Source organism: Triturus cristatus, chromosome 3_1 (genome assembly GCF_964204655.1).
Source record: "Triturus cristatus chromosome 3_1, aTriCri1.1, whole genome shotgun sequence".
NCBI lineage: Eukaryota > Metazoa > Chordata > Amphibia > Caudata > Salamandridae > Triturus > Triturus cristatus.
Window position 1 is genome coordinate 7,192,973 of NC_140583.1, and position 23,704 is coordinate 7,216,676.

At 47.4% G+C, this 23,704-nt stretch overlaps 1 protein-coding gene across 1 annotated transcript in view; it reads right to left on the reverse strand.

Moving 5' to 3' along the window:
- NUP160 (nucleoporin 160) overlaps positions 1-23,704 on the reverse strand; it is a 521,427-nt gene that overhangs the window by 41,159 nt on the left and 456,564 nt on the right. The window contains exons 29-32 of the mRNA XM_085646519.1: positions 18,077-18,134; positions 17,744-17,854; positions 14,964-15,087; positions 13,680-13,781 (exon numbers count right to left, since the gene is read on the reverse strand). Coding sequence (XP_085502645.1) covers positions 13,680-13,781; positions 14,964-15,087; positions 17,744-17,854; positions 18,077-18,134 — 395 coding nt within the window. The remainder of the gene's footprint in view (positions 1-13,679; positions 13,782-14,963; positions 15,088-17,743; positions 17,855-18,076; positions 18,135-23,704) is intronic.

Below are 23,704 nucleotides of genomic sequence, written 5' to 3' on the forward strand. Positions count from 1 at the left end.
GCGCATATGTTATTTAGCAGTGCTCCGTGGCCCTGTGGGAGGCGGGTAGAAAAGGTTTGCATTTGCAAGGCCGGTGTTGAGTACTTTCTGTTCCAAGTGTGGTTCTTGGTAACTCCCTGTTGCCTGTGACCATGTCATTGTAGCCCCGTAGTAGTCTCATGCGCAGACTGGTATTCAGTGTGTATGATGCCATCATGCCTGTCACCCTCCCCACCTGCCCGTCACCCTCCCCACCTGCCCGTCACCCTCCCCACCTGCCCGTCACCCTCCCCACCTGCCCGTCACCCTCCCCATCTGGTAAAGGCGAGATTGCTCCGTCAATGCCAGGATTCACTTCGACAGCGAAGGCTTCTTCTTTAGCATTCAGTCTGGGACCATAAAATGCTTTTTCCCTTCCACCATTGGGGATGTTTTTCCCAGTTGATGGAGAACCACAGGTGGTTTGGGGTTTTTACTACTGTCCTTGCATTGTTTTGACAACTTTGTTTTTACCAGACAATCGTCCAAGAAGAAGTAAAAATGTTTTTTCTTCTCCGATGCACCAATTCTGCAGCTAGGCATTTTGGGAACATCCTGGACGTTTATTTCCTCCTGAAGAGTAACCGTGATTTGGTTGTGTAGTTTACGGCAAATCTCAGAACATTCTTGTGCCCGTTAGTCATTACCACATGGGGCATCTTTGGGGGTTATTGTTGCCATGCAATTCCCTTTCCGCAGGATGAATTCCTGTAGACTTGCCATTTGAAACATTTGCGTTCTGAGGTATCCGCTTGAGGACCTGGAGGTCTAAGATGAGTGAGAGGTTTGTCCTGTACTTGCCCGCTTCAGCTTTCTGGTACTCGCTCTTTTCCCTTTAATCACAGCGAGTCTCAGGGGCAGTAGATCTAATGTGCGGTGTCCTCTGCCTGATGCTGGGGAGTAGTTTTAAGAGCTCCATGCCGGACCCTTGGGAGATGATAGAGGACCCACCTGTCAGAAGTGACGCTCTGTTCCTGGAGGACTTCTTCGATTCTGTCCCCTGCTGGTATTGTGCGTAGGGAGACCTCCGCTCGAGGCAGTTGCTGGTGTCTAGCACTTCATGGGCAGCTCACCTACCTCTACCCTCCCTCGAAAGAGCGGTCTCAGAGTGCTGGGGTACTGCCAGTGTGCCGGGCGCCTTGGCTTATCAACTAGTGAAGTGAAAATGAGGTGTAACAGGCTGCGATTCCTCTAGTGGGTGTTCTTTCCTTTGGAGTTTTATGCTCTGAACAGTTCCCTAAACTGTAGGACCCTCATGGACTTTGTGGTGTCATAGCCCTTATTTATCTGCCAACCAAAAGAGGCTTATCCGGTAAACAGCATGTTTTCTATCGACACTTAACTCCTGCTTGAACCAGGCACACGCAGCCACGCCAGTCTTAAGAGCATGGTCCCGGGGTAGAGCGCATCCGCCGCCTCCAGGGCTGACTTTAGACATCTGTTGCTTAGGTTTTTTCCCTCCTGCATGATATTTTACCACTTTAGGGAGGTGTTGTAAGATGTTCTCCATCTCTCCTCACTGTTGGTATTGTACCTGCTTTGGGGTCGGTGATTTTCTGCTGGACTTCTAAAGAACACTCCATCTTCTGACCCACCGTTTACACCTGCTGGTTGTGTTTGGTAGGTGGTAGGCCTACTGCTGCGGGAGTGATTGTTCTCTTCTGCATCATGGAAACTATAACCGAGTAGATGCGGACACTAACCCAGACATATGCGGGTCTTGAGTAGAATGCCTGTGCTTCTAACTCTGAGTGCAAGCACTTCCACTGAGGCCCGCTCCCTGAATGCTTCCCTCCTCCAGTCAGTACAGCAGGCAGTATGAGCTTGCTTCACATCTGACTGGACAGCCGGGTTTCTGGCAAGAAACAGGAATCATTTCAAAAGAAGGGGGGTCCCTGAGGATAGGATGGGTAGACAGGGAAAATAGGGAACAACGGAAACCTTCAAAGAAAAACAGGCCCCACTGTCTACACTAATCTGATTTCGTTAGGCCCACGATTGGGTCACATTAATAGAGAGGAGCCCTAGGCCAGGGCAGACTCGAAGGAATCAAAAGAACAAAGAGAATAAAAGGAACATATTTTATTTAAACAACAATATTAGGATGATAGTCTTTGCCAGAAAGATAAACAATATAGCAAACAGTTTATTTTAGATATAAACGAAAGTCCCACACAAAAAGACAAACATACATACTCTCATTCAAACAACACGTTCATGTATATGACCGAACTAATGCATGTAAAACACATTATACATGTTACTTTCACCAATAAAGTTAAAATCGCATCAGCAATGTAGAAATTCAAAGAAATAACAATTCAAATAGGCTCGTGCATTCCCATTTTGTAGGGGTAGATAGATTCTTTCAATGAGCCCAAAAGAGCAGAAGCCAACGCACGTTTCGGTGTAAGCTACACCTTCATCAGGGCAACGACGATGTAAGGCGTATGGGACAACACAGAAGAAGCCTTTCAATCCAAAGTACTGTTTACAAATCAGCTCTTCTGTAGGATATAGAAGAGACAATAGGTGTGCAACAAGAGGGACACATCCATTCAAGGGTATAGTCCAATCAATAGTAGTCCAGAGTCAGTAGGCGGCTACTGAACAAAAGTTATTAGAACCATCCGCGATGGGCATGTCAGATGTATAAATCCCAGGCTATTGAGATCATGCACAAAGGATTATTTCTAAAGCAAGCCGTCCGGCCGGGCGGTATGTTAAGAAAAGACCGCAGACAGATTCTTGTAGACGCGGCTAATCGGGGGAGGGTGCAGCAGATATCAAATTCGTCTGTGGGATGAATGGTCGTTGACGAACACGAGGCTTAGACGGGATAAGGCTCCGGCAAGATAATGGCAACAGCAGCGTTTCGGTGTAGCTTACACCGAAACGTGCGTTGGCTTCTGCTCTTTTGGGCTCATTGAAAGAATCTATCTACCCCTACAAAATGGGAATGCACGAGCCTATTTGAATTGTTATTTCTTTGAATTTCTACATTGCTGATGCGATTTTAACTTTATTGGTGAAAGTAACATGTATAATGTGTTTTACATGCATTAGTTCGGTCATATACATGAACGTGTTGTTTGAATGAGAGTATGTATGTTTGTCTTTTTGTGTGGGACTTTCGTTTATATCTAAAATAAACTGTTTGCTATATTGTTTATCTTTCTGGCAAAGACTATCATCCTAATATTGTTGTTTAAATAAAATATGTTCCTTTTATTCTCTTTGTTCTTTTGATTCCTTCGAGTCTGCCCTGGCCCGGGGCTCCTCTCTATTAATGTGACCCAATCGTGGGCCTAACGAAATCAGTTTAGTGTAGACAGTGGGGCCTGTTTTTATTTGAAAGAAACAGGAATCAGCCTGCATTTCTTAGAGTTTGAGGCATCGATGTCAGCAGCCCTCTAACACTGCATTGTAAATAGCAATGTCATCAGGTGGCAAGGGTATCAAAGGGTAGGTGACAATCCCTCCTCTGGAGAGTCTGCGTCAATGTCCTGCCATCCATTCAACGGCTCCCTGTGGATAGGGACCTTTCTCATATGCCTCCTCATACTTTAAGATTGCCTCTTCCACAGGTTCTGGTATAGTCGGCAGCTCCAGTTCGTGTTCGGCCTTAACTAGTTTATTCTTCGAGGATTGGAGTGGAATGCTAGAGCGCTCATGGACTCAAAACTCCCTCCTGTGGTATCCTTGGATTTGGATCAGAGTGGCTCTCTGGACTTGTGTTTGTCTTTCACCGCCATTTATTTTAGAGTAAGTGGGGATTTGGGGCGCTTAGAGTCAGACGCTCTCGGCCTCGGAGGCCATTGAGATGTTACCTTATATTTGCTGCCTTCGACTTTTCCATTGATGATCTTTCAGGCATCTTCTTCCTGTCAGAGCCTTCAGCATCAGAGTCGTGCCTCTGTGCATTCTGTGTTGTTGCTGTAGGCCTCTTTTCATCAGTAGTTCCTCTGTGCATTCTGTGTTGTTGCTGTAGGCCTCTTTTCATCAGTCGTGCCTCTGTGCATTCCGTGTTGTTGCTGTAGGCCTCTTTTCATCAGTAGTTCCTCTGTGCATTCTGTGTTGTTGCTGTAGGCCTCTTTTCATCAGTCGTGCCTCTGTGCATTCCGTGTTGTTGCTGTAGGCCTCTTTTCATCAGTAGTGCCTCTGTGCATTCTGTGTTGTTGCTGTAGGCCTCTTTGCTTCAGAGTCTTGCCTCTGTGCATTCTGTGTTGTTGCTGTAGGCCTCTTTTCATCAGTCGTGCCTCTGTGCATTCCGTGTTGTTGCTGTAGGCCTCTTTGCTTCAGAGTCTTGCCTCTGTGCATTCCGTGTTGTTGCTGTAGGCCTCTTTTCATCAGTCGTACCTCTGTGCATTCTGTGTTGTTGCTGTAGGCCTCTTTTCATCAGTCATGCCTCTGTGCATTCTGTGTTGTTGCTGTAGGCCTCTTTTCTTCAGAGTCTTGCCTCTGTGCATTCTATGTTGTTGCTGTAGGCCTCTTTTCATCAGCTGTGCCTCTGTGCTGCTGCTGTAGGCCTCTTTTCAACAGTCTTGCCTCTGTGCATTCTGTGTTGTTGCTGTAGGCCTCTTTTCATCAGTCGTGCCTCTGAGCATTCTGTGTTGTTGCTGTAGGCCTCTTTTCATCAGTCGTGCCTCTGTGCATTCTGTGTTGTTGCTGTAGGCCTCTTTTCATCAGTCGTGCCTCTGTGCATTCTGTGTTGTTGCTGTAGGCCTCTTTTCATCAGTCGTGCCTCTGTGCATTCTGTGTTGTTGCTGTAGGCCTCTTTTCATCAGTCGTGCCTCTGTGCATTCTGTGTTGTTGCTGTAGGCCTCTTTTCATCAGCCTTGCCTCTGTGCATTCCGTGTTGTTGCTGTAGGCCTCTTTTCATCAGAGTCGTGCCTCTGCATTCTGTGTTGTTGCTGTAGGCCTCTTTTTATCAGTAGTGCCTCTGTGCATTCTGTGTTGTTGCTGTAGGCCTCTTTTCATCAGTCTTGCCTCTGTGCATTCTATGTTGTTGCTGTAGGCCTCTTTTCATCAGCTGTGCCTCTGTGCTGCTGCTGTAGGCCTCTTTTCAACAGTCGTGCCTCTGTGCATTCTGTGTTGTTGCTGTAGGCCTCTTTTCATCAGTCGTGCCTCTGTGCATTCTGTGTTGTTGCTGTAGGCCTCTTTTCATCAGTCGTGCCTCTGTGCATTCTGTGTTGTTGCTGTAGGCCTCTTTTCATCAGTCATGCCTCTGTGCATTCTGTGTTGTTGCTGTAGGCCTCTTTTCTTCAGAGTCTTGCCTCTGTGCATTCCGTGTTGTTGCTGTAGGCCTCTTTTCATCAGTCGTGCCTCTGTGCATTCCGTGTTGTTGCTGTAGGCCTCTTTTCATCAGCCTTGCCTCTGTGCATTCTGTGTTGTTGCTGTAGGCCTCTTTTTATCAGTCGTGCCTCTGTGCATTCCGTGTTGTTGCTGTAGGCCTCTTTTCATCAGCCGTGCCTCTGTGCATTCCGTGTTGTTGCTGTAGGCCTCTTTTCATCAGTCGTGCCTCTGTGCATTCCGTGTTGTTGCTGTAGGCCTCTTTTCATCAGTCGTACCTCTGTGCATTCTGTGTTGTTGCTGTAGGCCTCTTTTCATCAGTAGTGCCTCTGTGCATTCTGTGTTGTTGCTGTAGGCCTCTATCAGTAGTGCCTCTGTGCATTCTGTGTTGTTGCTGTAGGCCTCTTTTCATCAGTCATGCCTCTGTGCATTCTGTGTTGTTGCTGTAGGCCTCTTTTCTTCAGAGTCTTGCCTCTGTGCATTCCGTGTTGTTGCTGTAGGCCTCTTTTCATCAGTCGTGCCTCTGTGCATTCCGTGTTGTTGCTGTAGGCCTCTTTTCATCAGCCTTGCCTCTGTGCATTCCGTGTTGTTGCTGTAGGCCTCTGTGCCCGTGGCATGACAGAGTGCGCCCACCTCTGCTTCTCTCTAGCCTAAGTGTTTTCAGCTGGAATTCTGAGCAAGGGTTGCAGCCCTCAGTCTTGTGGTAAGCACACCTGGAGGCTATGCTTCTGTGTGAATCTGTGGCAGCAGTTAGGGCAGAACACGAATGGTGAGTGCTTCATGACCCAACTGCATTCTCAGGTCTAGGACGCTGACAACCTTGCGGGTTATAAGGTTTGAAAACCACAAAAATCTCAGTGGAAAACAGTATTTTCCCTTGGTGTCCTTTAGTTCTGGATCTTCAGTAGTGAAGGAAACTGGTGTTTCTATTCTACAAAACAGACATCTTGTGCTCGTCCGGGCGTTCTCTCTCCTGGATCAGACCCAACAGAGGAAAAAATCTGAAGATGGAGATCACGCTGTGGGAGTTCCGGGGAATACGTACGACATCAGTTCAGGAGGGACATAACACAAAATAATCCACAATTACACCCACTCAGAAAAATATAAAAGTAGAAAAGAGAATTCCTAACCCATTCACTAGATGGCGGAAAAATGCACAACATGTGAATCCAGAAAGACACGCTGTAAAGAACAAGTTACCTACCTTCGGTAACGAGATATCTTTAAGAGACATTAGTTATAGATTTCTTACCATAGAATTATCCCCAGGCATCACACTAGATCCAGAGAATTTTTTTCGTAACCGAACCCCTGAGCGTCGGTAGGTGGCGTCAGTGGACTCCGCGTTAGATGGGCAAAGTGAGGGTCTGGCCAATGTGGAAAGAGGTAGCCACTTTGGGGAGAAAAGAAGCTCTAGTTGAAAGGACAACCTTGTCCGGATGAACAGCAAGGAAAGGAGGTTTAGAAGAAAGCCTGAAGCTCACTCACCCTGCGAGCAGAGGTGATGGTAACCAGGAAAGCCGAAGAAAGGCTGAAATAGCAGATAGATGGCCTTTAAGGGTGCCCAGAACAGTGCCCTGCTGGGCCAAGGAGAGGAGGAACAAAAGAACCTCAAGAAGAGGAGCAGAAAGGGAATCCACAGCCTTTGCCGTGCACCATGCCACTACTTTATTCCATCTGCAGGCGTATACCGTTTTAGTGGAGGGACACTTGGCTACCAAGATAACATTACAGACTTCGGGAGGAAGGTCGAAAGCTGTCAACTGTCGCTGCTCAATCTCCACGCCAGAAGGTGGAGGCTGGAAAGTTTCGGGTGTAGGACCGTCCCCTGTTGCTGCGACAGAAGATACTCCTGAAGAGGCAGTCTGATCAGAGGGTCGGTGGCCATGTGCAAGAGCTCGGAATAGCAGACTCATCGTGCCCAATCCGGAGCCCGGTCACGCTTGATCTTCAGCACTCTGGGCATAAGTGGTATAGGCGGAAAGGCGTATAGAAGACCGCAATTCCTCTCGCGACTAGAAGCGTCGCCGAGCGAGTGCTGCCTTGGAAATTTCAACGCGAAGAACTGCTGACACTGCTTTCTCTTCGGTGGTGAAGAGATCTAACCAAGGCTCTGACCACAGCTGAACGAGACCTTGCACTACCTCCGAGTGAAGACGCAATTCGTGATCCATCATGCACCTGTGGCTGAATTTGTCCACCCTGACATTCAGTGAACCTGCCAGGAGTTGAACCACTGGAGATAGGCCCTGATGTTCCAGCCATGTCCAAAGACGGAGATCCTCTTGACATAGGGTCCACGTTCCCACCCTGCCCTGTTTGTTGCAGTACGACATGGCAGTAATGTTGTCCGTGAACACCTGCACAACTCTTCCCTGACAGAGGGAAGGAATGCCTTCAGTGCAAGACAAATCGCCCGAAGCTCCGGAAGGTTGATGTGGAGCCTGGACTCTGCCGGAGACCAGAGGCCTCTTATCTCCGCCTCGCCCATGTAGCCGCCCCATCCCAGAAGTGATGCATCTGTCACTACTGTGAACTCTGATTGGGGAAGGGAGCGGGATCTGCCGCTGACCCAATCTTGGATCGTTAGCCACCACTGCAATTGGTGTGCAGTGCCCTCCGAGATCTGGACGCAATCGGAAAGATTCCCCTGATGCTGTACCTACTGGAACTTCAGGTCCCACTGCAGAGCCCACATATGTCACCTGGCATGATCCAACAGCAGGATGCAGGAGGCCTTGATGCCCAGCAGCCTCCGGGTCATTCTGACCGAAACCTGGGATAGAGGCTGAAAGATCGGAATCATAGCCCGAATATCCCGGACTCGCTGTTCAGGAGGATGAGCCCGAAACTGTGTTGTATCCAGAACCGCTTAGATGAAAAGGAGCTTCTGAGAGGGAATCAGGTGTGACTTCTGCACGTTGATAGTGAACCCCAGCGAATACAGGAGGTCCGCCGTAGTCGGGAGAGGACAGCCTGGGGTGAGCCCGCCTTCAGCAGCCAGTCATCGAGATAGGGGGAAGACTGGAACCCATGATTTGCACCTATGAGCTGCACCCACCGCCATCACTTTCGTGAACACCCGTAGGGTGCTGGTAAGGTCAGAGGGGAGCAAAGTAAACTGAAAATGCTTGTGGCCTACTGTGAACCGTAGGTACCAGAAAATAGTGGGAGTAGCAACCACAACCTACTTATGGCACAGGGATGCACTCATTGGCTCCCTTGGCCAAGAGAGCCATAACTTCCTGGCGAGTACAACCAAGTGATCTTCCGACATGCGACGGATTGTGGGTGGCATGGAGGGCAGGGTAGTGTCACAGGGGAGGGAGTAGCCCCTTTGAACTATCTGCAAAACCCACCTGTCCGACGTGATGTTCTGCCAATGGGGGAGGTGATGGCGGATCCTGCCGCCCACTGGCAACTGGTGGCCCTAGAGCATCGGACTAGGAAGGTTTTGAGGCTGCTGCAGAGGGGGCGCAGGTGGACTGGCCCAACCACTAGCCCCCTGACCCACCACACTAGGTCCCACGTCCCCTGCCGCGCATAGGCTGGGCCGGTTGCGCAGGCCTGTGGCTCTTCACGGAAAATGGTGGGGCACTCCTTCCGTAGCCATGTAAGGGGCGAAAAGCAGACTGCGTGGGGCAAATGGTGGAAGCAAGGCCCAAGGATCCGGCCGTAGCCCTAGAATCCTTAAAGCGCTCAAGCGTGTTGTCCACCTTGTCGCCAACTAAACAACTACCATCAAAGGGCATGTGCAAAAGAGTCGATTGGACATCGCCCGAAAAGCCAGTGGATCTCAGCCAGGCGTAGCGTCTCAAGGCTACCGATGTTGAAATCGTTCTGCCTAGCGAGTCGGCAGTATCCAGCCCACACCTTATGGCAAACTTTGCTGCATCTCTGCCCTCAGCGACTGTACAGGAGAGAGCCCAGGCCTACTCCGGACACTCTGGCAGCCCATGCACAACCGTGTCCCACACAGAATGGGTGTAACGGCCCAAGAAACATGTGGTGTTCACCGACCGCAGTCCTAAGCTGGCGGAAGAAAACATCTTCCTAAGACTATCCAGCTTCTTGGATTCCCTATTTGGGAGAGCAGTAGGGAACGCGCCTTTGGAAGTCGAGGCTTGGACCACAAGCTCTCAGGGGTAGGGTGTTGGGAGAGGAAAATTGGGTTGGCCGGGCGGTGGCGTCGGCAATCATCCTATCCACAGGAGCACCTGTGCTGGGCTTGGAGCAGATGCCCAGAAGGATGTCAGTGAGGGCCTCATTGAACGGCAGCAGGGGCTCCGAAGAGGCCGCTGCCGGTTGAAGCTCAAGGCCCAAGGCCTCGGCCACCCTATGCAACAACATTGCATATGAGGCTCCCGCCTCCATAGCCACAGTAGGAGGAGAAAGCATACCACGGTCTGGGGAGGTATCCAGACCACTGGCCTCACCCAACTCCTCTCTCCAGTCCACTCAACTAGTCTGCTAGAGGGTCAACAGACCCCTCCCACCACTCCCCACCCTCTGCTGACTGCCACTTAAGGCGATAGGGAACGCCAGGATAGAACAATGGTACAGGAGTACCGGTCGGCATCGGTCCTGCTCTGTGTCCAGGTCAGAATGGTTGTTGGGGTCGACGCTAGCTGGGGACGCAACCGGCGTCGGAGGGGGTGGAAGTTTCGTCAGTGGATTCAAAGCCAGGGGTGGTGTCATAAGGTCGACCGGCGCTGATCCGGATCCAGGCCTGGATCCCTGGGGGCCCTGCGGCACAGGGCTGAAGCCGCTGGCCTCGAAGGCCTAGAACCCCCAGCCTACTCTGCAGGTCCCAAAGACGAGCCGGTGGAGTCGGGCTGCCCAAAGATGGAGTGGAGGGTTTCGTAAAAAGTACGAAGTTGGGCAGAGGTCGCTCTGGCTCCCGGAAAGGTAGGGAGGCTCGGAGTCGACCCAGCAGGCTCGGCAGGCAGAGCCGCAGGACGACCACCATCCGCATCCCGCGTCGGCCAACGGATGGGGAGAACGCGAAGAGCGACGGTTCTTCTTCACTTTCTTCTTGTGCTTAGACCTACCCGAAGACAAAGGCTTCGACGAAGAGTGGTGGTGATGGCTACGCAACTGGTCCCGCGACCTCCCACTCGACCGGGACCTCGAGCGGTGCGGAGCAGACTGTTGGGCCTCCAGACGCTTTCGGGACTGCTCCCGTGAATACTTTGGGTTCATGGCCAGACAGTCGGAGCACGACTTTGGGTCGTTGGACGCGTTCCAGAGGCACACGAGGTGAGGGTCCGTTAACGACATCAATTTGTGACAGGCGTCACAAGCCTTGAAGCCGGTCTGACATGACATCCCTACATGCACCAGGAGTCAAAACGACTCAAATAGAGGTCGACAAAAGTAGAAAAATAAGTCAAAAAGTGACTAAGGGTACCGCTCTCTCCGGAACTGCGCTGGCTGGCGCGGAAAAAGAAAGAACTGACGTCAGTGCGCAAGGGCGGCGTCTAAGTAGAAGCTGCGACGTCATCCCAGCGATCACGACACACCGACGACTAACACAAAGTTGACCGACGCCACCTACCGACGTGCAGGGGTACTGCTACGAAACTATTTCTCTGTATCCAGTCTGACACCTGGGGGTAATTCGAAGGTAAGGAATGTATAACTAATAGTCTCTTTCAGATACCATGATATTGTCAGGAGAAGCACAACACAATACTCAAATGCCACAGAGAAAAACTCGTAAACGCATTTTAGATGACCCATTACAACCCTCACTGAGGCCACTGGAGGAAGAGATGTGAATAGTCCAAAGGTGCAGTCGGGGAAAGCTACAGTGCAGTCCTTATCAGAGAAACAGAACACAGGATGCCTTCAAGGGACAGAAGGTCAGGGTGACAATCAGAGTGAGGGGTATTCTACTGCAGCATTTTTGCTCTCACGGGAGGTAGGATAAAAAGCTGCACCACTCCTCTATAGGCAAAAGCATCTGGGTGTGTTTATAGTGTGGTCTATGTTTGAGTCACTGGCTGTCTCGGAGGAGGGTCGGAAGGTGTGTGCTAACTGTGTCCCTACACAGCTGTAGCTGCGTTTAGGCATGAGGTGTCGCACAATGATGAGGAAGATGGGGGCTCTTGTGGGTACATGCCATCTCCCTACTCTCCGACCTAAGATTGGAGCCATCATATGAAAGAATCCCAAGTGGCAGGTACTGTCACGGGTGGGGCATTTACAGTTTTCTGACCCACTCACGACCCAAACACAGAGTCCCCAAAATTATGATGTGCAAGTATAGAGTCTGCACCAGACTCTGAAGATGTGCACGTGACTGGAGGCAACAACTTCACTGATCATCGGCATGCAAAGCGTGACATGCAGAGAGGAGTAACAAACGGAGTCAGGAGTGCATACCAGGCACTTAGAGGAAGACCTGCTTGAGTAAGGAGGCCTTTCAACACATGAACAAACCACAGCATTCAGGATGACCCTCAAATCCTACCACCACGCCATCAGAGAAGCAAAGAAAACCACACTCTCCACCGGCCCCCAGTCCACCAACCGCACCAAAGAACTATTCTATATCGTCAGAGAATGACCCTCCCAGATGCCGTCGAAAACACCATCCAGCTCTCCTAGTCCCTCTGCAAAGCACTCGCCAACTTCTTCCACAACAAGATTGTCAACATATATGAGAACTTAAAACCCCCAACCGCTGCAGCCAGACTGCCCTGCTCCTCCCTCCTTCCTCATGCCCTATCTCCGGACCGTCTGGGCTTCTCTGCACTATAACCACAACCTTCATCATGTCTTCCATCCATTCCAGATCCCCCACGACCCCTGCCCACACTACATCTTCAACCCCTGACACAAGGTAATCTGATCCCCCGCTCAGCAGCATCATCAACCTAGCGTTCAGATCCGCCACGCTAAAGTCAAACCGCTTTTGAAAAAACCCACAGTGGACCCATCCAACCTCAAGTACTACTGCCCCATCTCGCTCCTCCCCTTCCCGGCCAAGGTTCTGGAGAAAGCAGTCCACTGCAGAGTCCGACTACCTGGAATCCAACCACCACCTCGACCCCTCCCAATCTGGCTCAAACCACAGCACTGAAACTGCCCTCACAGCCGCCACTGACGACATCAGCGCCATCCTTGACAGAAGCGAGTCAGTAGCCCAGATCCTCCTCGACCGTTCAGCACCTTTGACGCAGCCTCCCACCATCTCCTCTTCCAAAGACTTCACCACATCAGCATCCACAGCAATGCCATGAAGCTACTATCCTCGCTACTCATCTGGCGCAGTCGGAGAATCTGCCTTCAGTCATACAGCTCCGCCCCCAAGAGCACCATCTGCGGCGTACCCCAGGGCTCCTCACTCAGCCCCACACTGGTCAAAGTTTGCATCACACCGCTGGCACCCATCAATCGCAGCCATGGTCTCAACATCATCTCTTACGCCGACGACACCCAGCTCATACTCTCCCTCACCAAAGACACGGACATCTCTAGAGCAAACTTCCAGAACACCATGACTGATGTCACCGACTGGATGAGAACCAGCCAGCTGCCTCAAACTCAACTCTGACAAAACCGTAGTTCTTCTCTTTGGAAGACCCCTCACCGCGGGACAGCTCCTGGTGGCCCTCCGCCTTTGGACCAGCACCCTCCCACCCCCCGCCGGCACCATCACCTCCCTCAATCGGCTCCAAACTATCCAGGACGCATCAGCAAGTATCATCCTGGAACTGCCCAGAGGATGCCATACATCCCTCACCTCCGTAGCCAACAAGGCCTCCCCGTCAAGAAGAGATGCCACTTCAAACTGCTCACCCACGTCTACAAGGCCCACCACAACACGGGAACAGAATATATGACCAATCTCCTGACCTTCAACAAGTCCACCAGACATTCTGCCTCCCTGGCCCTCACCACCGTCCCCCGCATCCATCGCACCGGAGCCGGAGGACGTGCCTTCGCCCACCTCGCTGCCATATCCTGGAACGACTTCCCCCAACCACCTCCCTTGCAAATTTCAGGACATGGCTGTTCGAATATCCCCATCTCATTCAGCACTTGGATACCCTCTGGGGTGATTGGCGCGCTAAACAAATGCTGATTGAGTCGGGTTCATTAGTGTGGGCACATTTCGGAATGTTTGTGGAATCAGTTGCCTCAGTATGAGGGACAGAGTTTGGATTGGGAGTCAATATGTGAATCACAGCAATCCTGGTTCATGTGGTGGACATTCTGCTTTCATAGGAGATTGTTTTTCAATTTAACCCACTGTTGTTGTGACATGGTGGGCACAGAAACTCAACCCTTCTACCAAAAGATGCTACTCTTTATGCCAGACTTAAGACAAATCCCCTTCGACGGCGCAAAGCCTGCACCTGGATTCTTTGGTTGTGATGATAGTAGAGAGCTGATTGGCTGCCAGCCAGTCCCAAGCTTCTGCCTGTGCTGCCTCCCCTCCGCACTGCAGCTTGATGCACCTGGAATAGAGAGAACAGTTGTGTGGTTTTGTAATATTCTCTGCCAATCAGAAGAGAGCCAGTTGTCCAACATGATGTCATGTTTTAAAATCAGTACTTTCTCCTAGCATACGGTCCCCTCCGGGCCCTTTACATAGTGCAGCATGTGGCAGCAGAACATAGGACAGCTACCTCCTATCGTAAGGTAGTAGGCAAACATTTGGTGAAGCGATTGGTTGCTCCTGGTGCCTGTACATGGCCCTGGTCATTACTGGTCAGTGGCAATTGGGCAGTATGAGTGGGGTGGGGAGGGGTTGTGGAAGGGGGACTTCATCTGAGCCCCAATACCTATGGGATGAGGATTTAGAAAAAACCTAGCTTGAGACTTAGCTTCTAAGGTGGCCTAGCAGGGTCACAGTTTGAAGAGGGATGCAGGGAACAGCAGAGCTGAGCTCCATCCTTACCAAGTGATGTCAACAGGAAAGCATCTGGACTTTGCGCTATGGATTCATACAGTCCAGTACACAACGGCAACATGCCGAAAACAAACATCACAAAGACATCATTTTTCACATCTGCCATGGCCACAATGTCCCGCTGCTGCGTTACGCGGCGGCCCTGAAGATTATTACAGCGCGACTGACGGCCAAACCATGGGAACTCACTACTATGTTTGGCAGGTGGAATGCTACGGACCTCTGCGGTCATGGGGCAAGAGCTGTAGTGGAGGCAGCACAGAGGGCAGTACAGGATACGCACATGGAATGAATGAATATAAGGATTTCTAGAGCTCCCTGTTACTCCGAGGAGCGCCCCAGAGCTAGTAACGGACACAAAACATTGTTGAGTGGAGCAGATATACCTGCCCTCAGGGTACATAACCATTTCTGTAAACAAACACCGCACATCAGGATGCGGGAAAAATGGAGACAAGCCGGTCTTTCACACCCCTTTCACCGATGTCACGAAACGTCCATTCTCCTTCATACTGTACAGTACGGCTTAGAATGTGTCAACTGCAGTAGCAATGGAAGCACCCTCAACACCAAAGGTCTAGTCATGACGATGTGGTAGTTTGATAAGCTATGAAGCAGCATCCCTGGTACACTGTCGGTGACACACAGTGCTTCTTACACACACACACACACCCTCTCCCCCCCCCCCCCCCACATAGGTAGAAGCAACAAGCTCTTCTGCACTTACTTGAAAGCAAGTCCCTCAAACACAGGCGTAAGATCGAGCTGGAAGGTCTGGCAGAGAGAGACCGCAGTGTCGAACAATCCAGCCTGCACCAGAAGGGCAAGGATTTCATCAGCCGCAGAGCTCCCTGAGGTACAAATCAGGAGGTCACAGACCAAGTACAAGACATTCAAATAAACACCAGAAATTACAGTCTTGTTACCAAGAGGCCAGAGTATTGGAATGCAGCTGTGTCAGCATGAGTGCTACAACAGGAGTCTTGTTGGACTAGTGTGTACTATCTGTGCGCGTGCTACAACAGGAGTCTTGTTAGACGGGTCTGTACTATCAGTGCGAGTGCTACAACACGAGTCTTGTTAGACTGGTCTGTACCATCAGCGCGAGTACTACAACACGAGTCTTGTTAGTCTGGTTTGTACTATCAGCGCGAGTCATGCAACACGTCTTGTTAGTCTGGTCTGTACTATCAGCGCGAGTGCTACAACACGAGTCTTGTTAGATTGGTCAGTACTATCAGTGCAGAGCTACACCAAGAGATTCCTGTTACACTGCTCTGTACAAATGCTCTATACTTTCAGTGCAGGTGATACATCAAGAGATATCGGTTACAAAGCCTGTGTGGAACAGCCCAATGAATGTAAAATGGAAAGACACAGGATTGCTTAAGCTTTTAATACTGGAGAAAGAACACAGCCCATTTGTACTCCATTAAAGACCTCAACTTGTCCTATGTATTTCTTGTTACACATGACTGTGCACCTAGTGTCCTGTATGCATTCTCTCAAGAGATGCAGCAACAGTAATCAGGATTACTTTTATCCTGCTCATGGTGTCAAAAGATGCACTCTAATCCAGACAGCAGCTGACAAAGTTATATTTATTGTGGTCAGCGCATAATGTTCATCCGTCTGTCCTGAAACAAGCTTTTCAGGTGTTTGGTACTGTACATTTCGGAACCATGTTGGAAGCATGGCCCTACCATGCCGACTTCAGTATCAGTGAACCGCAAATGTCAAATGCGGTATGTATGAGTGTTTTCGTCATGTTTCACTGATGAATTCACCGTGCATACGATACCACATATTGAACCCTTGGGTTCCATTTTAGAACAGTAGCCATTTTGTGGTTGCCCTCACATAGGCTGCGCACTAAGGCCATGCCTAGGCCTAAAGGACACGTACACCTTCTGTGACTTCTCTCTGACCTGTGCAAACTGACTCCGCTGCCAGAGGTCAATCCTGTCCGGCCAGTTCCTTTTCTCGCGGCCTAATGTGATTAGCATCAGGGCTCGACCCATCATAAAGTCCTTGTTCGCACACGATCTCTGGCTAAGCTATTTCACACCTGACTCGGTTTCCTACTTTATGGCTTGTTTTACGAGCAGGAGGTGCCCGTTTTATTGGGGTCCGCTGTTATCTGATGAGGGTTCTGAGCCTTGCTGGGTAAAATGACTGTATGCTTAATGAACTGAAATGTGGGATTGTCATTATGGCTCTGCTGTGTCTTTGAAACTAAAATATGTGGATGACCACTTGTAAAATAGGGGCGGTGTGGCCCAGAGCGTAATTTTGTGTATATAAGTAAAGACTGGTTTGTGGTTGGGAGCAGTCTTCTGAGAACATACATCGTGTTGTACTTCTCGGATACCGGTGATTGGTCTGCAGCCAATAAATATGATCTTTGGTTTCATCTAGAAGACTCTGTTTCTGTGGGTCTGAAACAGGAAGAACCCGAAGTCTTAGGGTGTGTTCCCCTGCACCGCTGGGTTCTAAAAACCTGGTACTTCAGGTGAAAGTAAATGATGTGCCTCAACCCAGTCGATCAGCTGCTCCAATTCTTGGGGTTGGCACAACATCCTTTCTAGAAAGTGTACTGTAGCAAGATACCCTTTCACCATGATGGCAACACAGTCGACTACACCAGAGTCAATGGTTCACTACGGGGCTTAGGCTATGCAAAGAGCTACATGAAGCCAAACAACGAGACTATTTCTGTAGACTTGAAACCCCTGCATGCCACCAGCATGGAGGTAACATACATGTGAAGACCAGATCTCAAAGGAAAGCTTCCAATCGCACCAAAGTGCAGTGTAGTGTATGAAGAACCTTGCCTCACCAAGCAGTAAATGCTTCTGTTCTTCGGTTTTATAATCTCAAATGGTTTTGCCGATAACTCTGACTCACGTAGCATGCATTTGTTGATAAAAAACTTATGTGAAGACTTTAAGCACCTAATTTCTGTCTTATTCTCACTGTCTGTGCCAATAACCTGAAAAAGTACTTTCTTGCTGGCCCTGGCCTCCACCAAACAACGCATCTCGCCTTTTCCAACATTATTCTCTCCTAATGGCCCAAGAATCCTGCAAGTGCGTCGGGTAAGGCTGGAAACTAACAGTGAGCCAGGCAGATATTTCCCCATATCTAAAATGAGAAACTGATGGCCTCAGTAACTGGTTGCATGATACAAGGATATAACAAAACCCTTCATCAATTCAGCTGCTCATTTCAGTATTCACACCCGTACATTGAACTCTTCCAGCCCGATTTCCATTCAGAGCACCAACATTGGTCACGATTTGTGCAAAAACAGTCACTTAAGTGAAGTGACATCTTTTACGAGCACCCTTCCAACACAGGCCCTTAGTTGGCTTTAAATCATTCCTTTAGATTGTGTGCTTTAAGCAAAACAATTGTTTTAGTCGTTCTTATGTCTTGAAGTTGAACTGCATGATATCAATGTTGTCAGCACCAGTTTCCGTGCTGAATTTCGAAATTAATTCTAACCTGCAACAGCAGCTGTTGATGGGTCTTGCTGGGCAAGCGTCAGACGTGTGCGAGCAAGCACATACTCTTTCTCCAGGTCACGCAGCTCCAGAATCTCGATCTGCCGCATACCTATGCACATGGGAAAAGAGGTAAATGTCCAAGCTATCGATCACCAAGTCCAATCATAACATAGGTTGCCATAGGATATCAGCTGAATGTACAACTCTAAGGAAGGGAACTTAGTCAGGGAGGTAGAAGAGCATTAATAGGAGGGACCGTCTGACGGCTGCAACTACGAAGGGGGCGACAACGAAGGCACATGCGGATGGCTAGGATCGGTGGAAGACTTACTTGGCATTGTTGTCTCTCCATCATGGCTGCGCTTGGGGGAAGATCCTGGTCGTTCGCTCTAAAATAAGAAAATATAATTTACTGACATGCAATTTGTAAGACTCTTGTATATGATACAATCATCAAAGCTGAGAAAGCCTCTTCTAGCCGACATCGGCTCTTCCGGGAATGCTCAAGCCTTGTTTAAGAATTTTTATTTTACACTCCAAATACAAAAGGCTGAACAAATAAATGGTTCAACTTTGTGAAAGTTTCCCATGTTTCACCTGGGCACATTTTGAGAATGTGTCTTCCCATAAAAAGGCGGATGTACCACTGCCAACTTGATTTTTTCTACTCTTGCACGAAGGACTGCTAGATCCATTCTGGAAATCCACTTACAGAATTTGTTTTTCTAAACACAGTAAATGTTTGAAGTTTGTTAAACAAGATATATATATATATATATATATTACCTACTGGCGGTCGCCAGTAGGTAGTTATAGTTAGGACCACGTTTCCATAGGAAAACCTCAACATTCTATTTTGAATAACTTTGGCGCCGGTCGACGAATCCTCGCAAATTTCTCAAAATAGGTGGGGCGCTACGCTCCGCTCCTACCCTGAAAGTCTCGGGGGGATCTGTCAAGCGGGGGCTGAGATAAAAGGGGGGTCCCAAAACGCGTTTTTCCCATGCATTTTTCCATAGGACCTTTAGAACGAGCTACAGCCCGAACGGCTGAACAGAATTACTCAAAATTTGGCAGAGAGGTAGTCCCTAGGTCAAGGAAGTGCCTTTTGTAGGTTTGGTGTAAATCTGTTCAGTAGATTCTGAGAAAATAGCCTTTGAATCAATATATATATCTGTAAGCGCGCAGAGTGCGCGCTGGGTGCGCGCACCTTGCCGTGCGCGAGCGCAATTCTGATTGGTTGTTAGATCTTAGTAAACATTCGAATCGGTGGAAGTCAGGAAGCGGCGGCCGCCATTTTGGCTATCGCATAAAGAGGAGGTGATAATCAAAGGGGGAGCAGTTGAAAAGGGGGCAGAGTGGGTAGAAATAGACCCAGTAGGCATTGTAAGGGGGTCAAAGTAGGACCTTGTAGGGCAAAAAAAAAGAATAATATTTTGTAAAAAAATATCGCCGAGTGCGCGCACCCTGCGCGCACCCGGAAAAAAAAAAAAAAAAAAGAAATTTTAAAAAAATTGCATTTAAGTGTTTAGATATAAGGTGGCTCTAAAAAGAGCCCTTGTGTTTATTGTTTGTTTTTCGGTACCTACAAGTAAGTACCGACGCAGAGTCTGAGGTTCAAGAGGAAGACTCTGTTCCCTTCATCATTGAAGTGCACACCATCTCCTCTATAAATGTCTTGCATGTCGTAACGCAAGTTGTTGTGGTAAATGGAACCCATACCATAGTCTCTGAGGAAAGCAGAAATAGATTTGTTGACGTGCTTCCTTGCTTTGTCAATCTGCGGACAAAATTGGTTGGACCAGTTCCACTTTTGCCTTTGGCATATGTTAGAATATACAAAGGCAGTTTGTGGAAAAAGCGACATCAATTGCACAAAGGTGTCCTTAATAAGCATTTCCAAACCTACCCCAGTTAAAGTGCCTAGATCATTACCACCACAGTGCACAATAATAAGGTTAGGCTGTGGGAGATGTTGAAAGGTTTTCACCAAAGGCATTAATTGGTGCCACTTTAACCCTCTCTGACCAATCCACTTGATGTCTACATTTGGCAAAGCAAGGTCTCTCACCATACCTCTTTTCTCTGCAAATTTTTCACTCCAGAAGACATAGCTGTGTCCTACAATCCACACTGTGAACATCTTCAAAGGAGATCTGGATGCACTCAGGAGGTGTAATTCAGTAGAATGGTAAAAAGAAATGAAAGACAGTTTGGAAATGGAGGCATACATATTTTTTATAAAAAAAAAAAGAACTGATTGGCTGTTTCATACCATTCTACACTAAAAACTAGGCTGTATGTGTAAAATAATAGAAGCATGTTTTGTATTGGTTCAGAAAAATGTGTTACCAAAGAACAGTACTATGGATTTGCTGTAAGGTTTGAAAAGTCAAGCACTCTTGCTCTGTGGAATTGAAACATTGTGTGGCGAACTTCTGACCTAACTCCACACAGCAGTGTTCCATGAGCTGTTGCTATGGTAGCAGGCAGAAGTCAAGTTGGGGGAAGGGAACTAGGCAGAAGTGAAGTAGGGGGAAGGGTACTTTTGGAAAAGGGTTGGTTTTCAAGCAATAGAAATGTGTGATTACATTTGAAAAAAAGGGGGAAGCAGTGAGATTTGAAATTAACATATATATGTGTGGAAAAATAGAGGGAAAGATTGCCATTATCTGGTTCTGCTGAGTGGAGTGAGGTGTAGAGAACAGAGGTCCTGGCTCTGATAATGTGCTGTGGGGTTTTGAGGTTTCAGTCTGTAATGCAAATACATTCAGCATCACTAAGGCTGGTTGCCCTTGCTGGAGTGTAGGCAGTCACCCAGCATACACATGGTTTGTGGTCTGAAAAAGCAGTCTGGACATGTGCATTTAAAAAAATCTGAAAAGTGGATTCATAATGTGTCAGTCTGTAAAAGTGATTTTCACTTGCCAACAAAAAAGAGCAGTAAGTGTGCATTCAAATTGGCAAAGATTTTTCGTTTTGTGACTAATGTGAAAACATGACTCTGTGTGCAAATAGGAATTACAGGAAGAGATTTGTTGCGTTTTGCTCTGGTGATTTCACAGTTGCATTAGTAGGAAAAAGGGGGAGTCTCTCAAAAAAAAAAAAAAAAAATTTCCAAAAAAAAAATGGTTTGGTTAAGTTTATAAGTGGCTCTTAAAAGAGCCCTTGAGTTAATGGAGGGAAACAGGAAGAGAAAAACGCAAAAAAAGAAAAAACATCTATGGCCTAGTGCATGAATGCGCATCAAATTTTCTCTGAAGGAGATCAAGACTGGTCTCCCCCACAGAAATAAGAGAACCGCAATCAGTGCACCGTGTAGACAACCTCGCCAAACAAGGTGGACCAACAAGAGGTAAAGAAACAGGTGAAGGCACCATCGCAGCTGAAGTGCTCCCCTGAGCTGCCGAAGATGTGCTCGGCTGAGCTGCTGCTGATGTCGTCGGCTGAGCAGGTGGAGGGTTTTCTCCAGAAGCTCGACGATAAGATGCTGGGTGCATTTTGTAAACATGTCTCAACATAGTGTGAATGCTAAAAGAATATTTCTTGTTAGGATTCCCACGAGATAAGACTTTTTTACAAAGTACACATGTAACTTTTGGTGCATTTACCTTTTTCTCATTCTCAGGAAAAGTAAAAAACTGCCATACAAAGCTGTCCTTCTGCTTCCTGTTCCTCTGCCTCTCAAGAGTGTCCTGCTCACTGTCTGAAGTAGGTTGCTGTTCAGCCATTGTCTCTCAACAACAGAATAGCTCCTTCTCCAAAGGAATCAGAACTAATAATGAGGGGAGTAGGTGTGGTTTGGGAAGAATCTGGAACAGAAAGTACTTCAAACCAATCATAAGTGATGATTCTTGATCACATGACTTGCCATGAGGGGATTGGGTGTGGTATTGAAACAATTAGAAACTGAAAGTAATGATAACCAATAAGAAATGTTGTTTTATTATGTATAAACCCGAGGTGCGCGCACTGCGCAAGCTCCGTGCGCGCACCCCGTGATGACGTATGCACGAACGCGTAAACGCGCAGGTGCATACGTCATATACGCGCACCTAGCGCGCATACGTTTAACACGCGTATACGCGACCGTTATTGCGCGTAATTTTAGCGTATGCGGAAGTAAACCGCGTCGAGGGCGTAGGACGCATGCGTACGTACGTACGCATACGTACTGGGTGCGCGCTCCCAGCGCGCACCAATAAGTATATTTGCGTACGTAAATAACGTACGCCGGAATTCATAAAAAACATACGAAATAGTACTAGGTGCGCGCTCAGAGCGCGCACCCCAAGAATTTATAAATAAAAAAAAAAACAAAAAAAAAAGAGGACATTAAATAATTAAAAAAATTATAAAAAAAAAAAAAAACAAATTGAATTATTTAAAAAAATAATTTAAAAAAAATACAGATAATATATAAATGAATATAAAGTAATTTTATTTAAATAAAAAAAAATATCATACATAACTTAGCATATAAAAAACCATACAAATTCTCAGAAAAAAACATAGGTTTCAAAAACGAAATATTTAGGGATTAGCATTTAAAAAACCTTGCAAATTCACTGAAAAAACCATAGGTTTCACACACGTTATAGTTAGGAATTAGCATTTAAAAAACCTTGCAAATTCACTGAAAAAACCATGGGTTTCACACACGTTATAGTTAGGAATTAGCATTTAAAAAACCTTAGAAATTCAGTGAAAAAACCATAGGTTTCACACATGTTATAGTTAGCTGGACATTTTACTCGTAAAAAACCAATGAAATTGCCCCGTTATAGTTAGTTCAGCTAACTATAACTCGCACGCGCCCGCAATGCACTGCTGATGACGTCACATATTACATCACTCATGACATGGTCAGTGACATCACTCATGACATCACTGATGACATCTCAAATGACATCACTGATGACATCATCCTTGTGATAGAGTGGCAGACCTCCTCTCACCCTAATATAACCTTTGATACACACATTCAATAATAGAGACTAAAATTTTTAAAACAATGGACATACCAATACCAGTTACAACAACCTCTTCAGTAATTCTAAGATTCACATACACATTCACTCATTCACCAACAGTCCTATACAGTCACTCATACATGTACTCACTCATCATATGTACTCATACACCTATACATCCAGTTACACAATGCCACTCATCCATAGAGTTACTCACACACATAGTCACTCATACTAATAAAGAATCAAACATACTTTTACTTGCATATACAGTTATACACACACCACCACACTTACTTCTACGGAAACTTACACATACTTAGTCTTTTAAACAATCACTTATAGAAACACATACTTATTCATACAGGAACTCTTTCAATCTCTCACTCTCACATATACTCACTTATATACACCAATAGTCACATATACTAGTTTAAAACATATGTAGTTACTCATAAAGACACTATTGAGACAGTCATTCACTCACTAACACACCCATACACACACTCATCCACCCATACAGTCCTGCACACATGCTGTCTTCAACACATACAAACAGTGAGTGACTCATTCATGCACCTATGCACTACATAATACCCCCCACCGAACCATGCAGACACTCAGACTGATACTCTAAAAACCAACTAATAACCTATATAGACACCCATGTAGCTACTCACCAACCCATGCAGCCACTTATACACAAAGTGAGAGACTGATACAGATATTTACATATTTAAACATTACTCACTAAGCCATGTATTCACTATGATACACTTAATCAGTCAGTTACACAATCAATTTTTCAAAAACAAATCATCCATTTAGACACTTATATACCCATTTATTCTTCCATCGACCTTGAGATATACATATATAAAACATATTTAATTTTCAGAAAAACACACATTCACTGGATGATGTCATCAGTGATGTCATTTGAGATGTCATCAGTGATGTCATGAGTGATGTCACTGACCATGTCA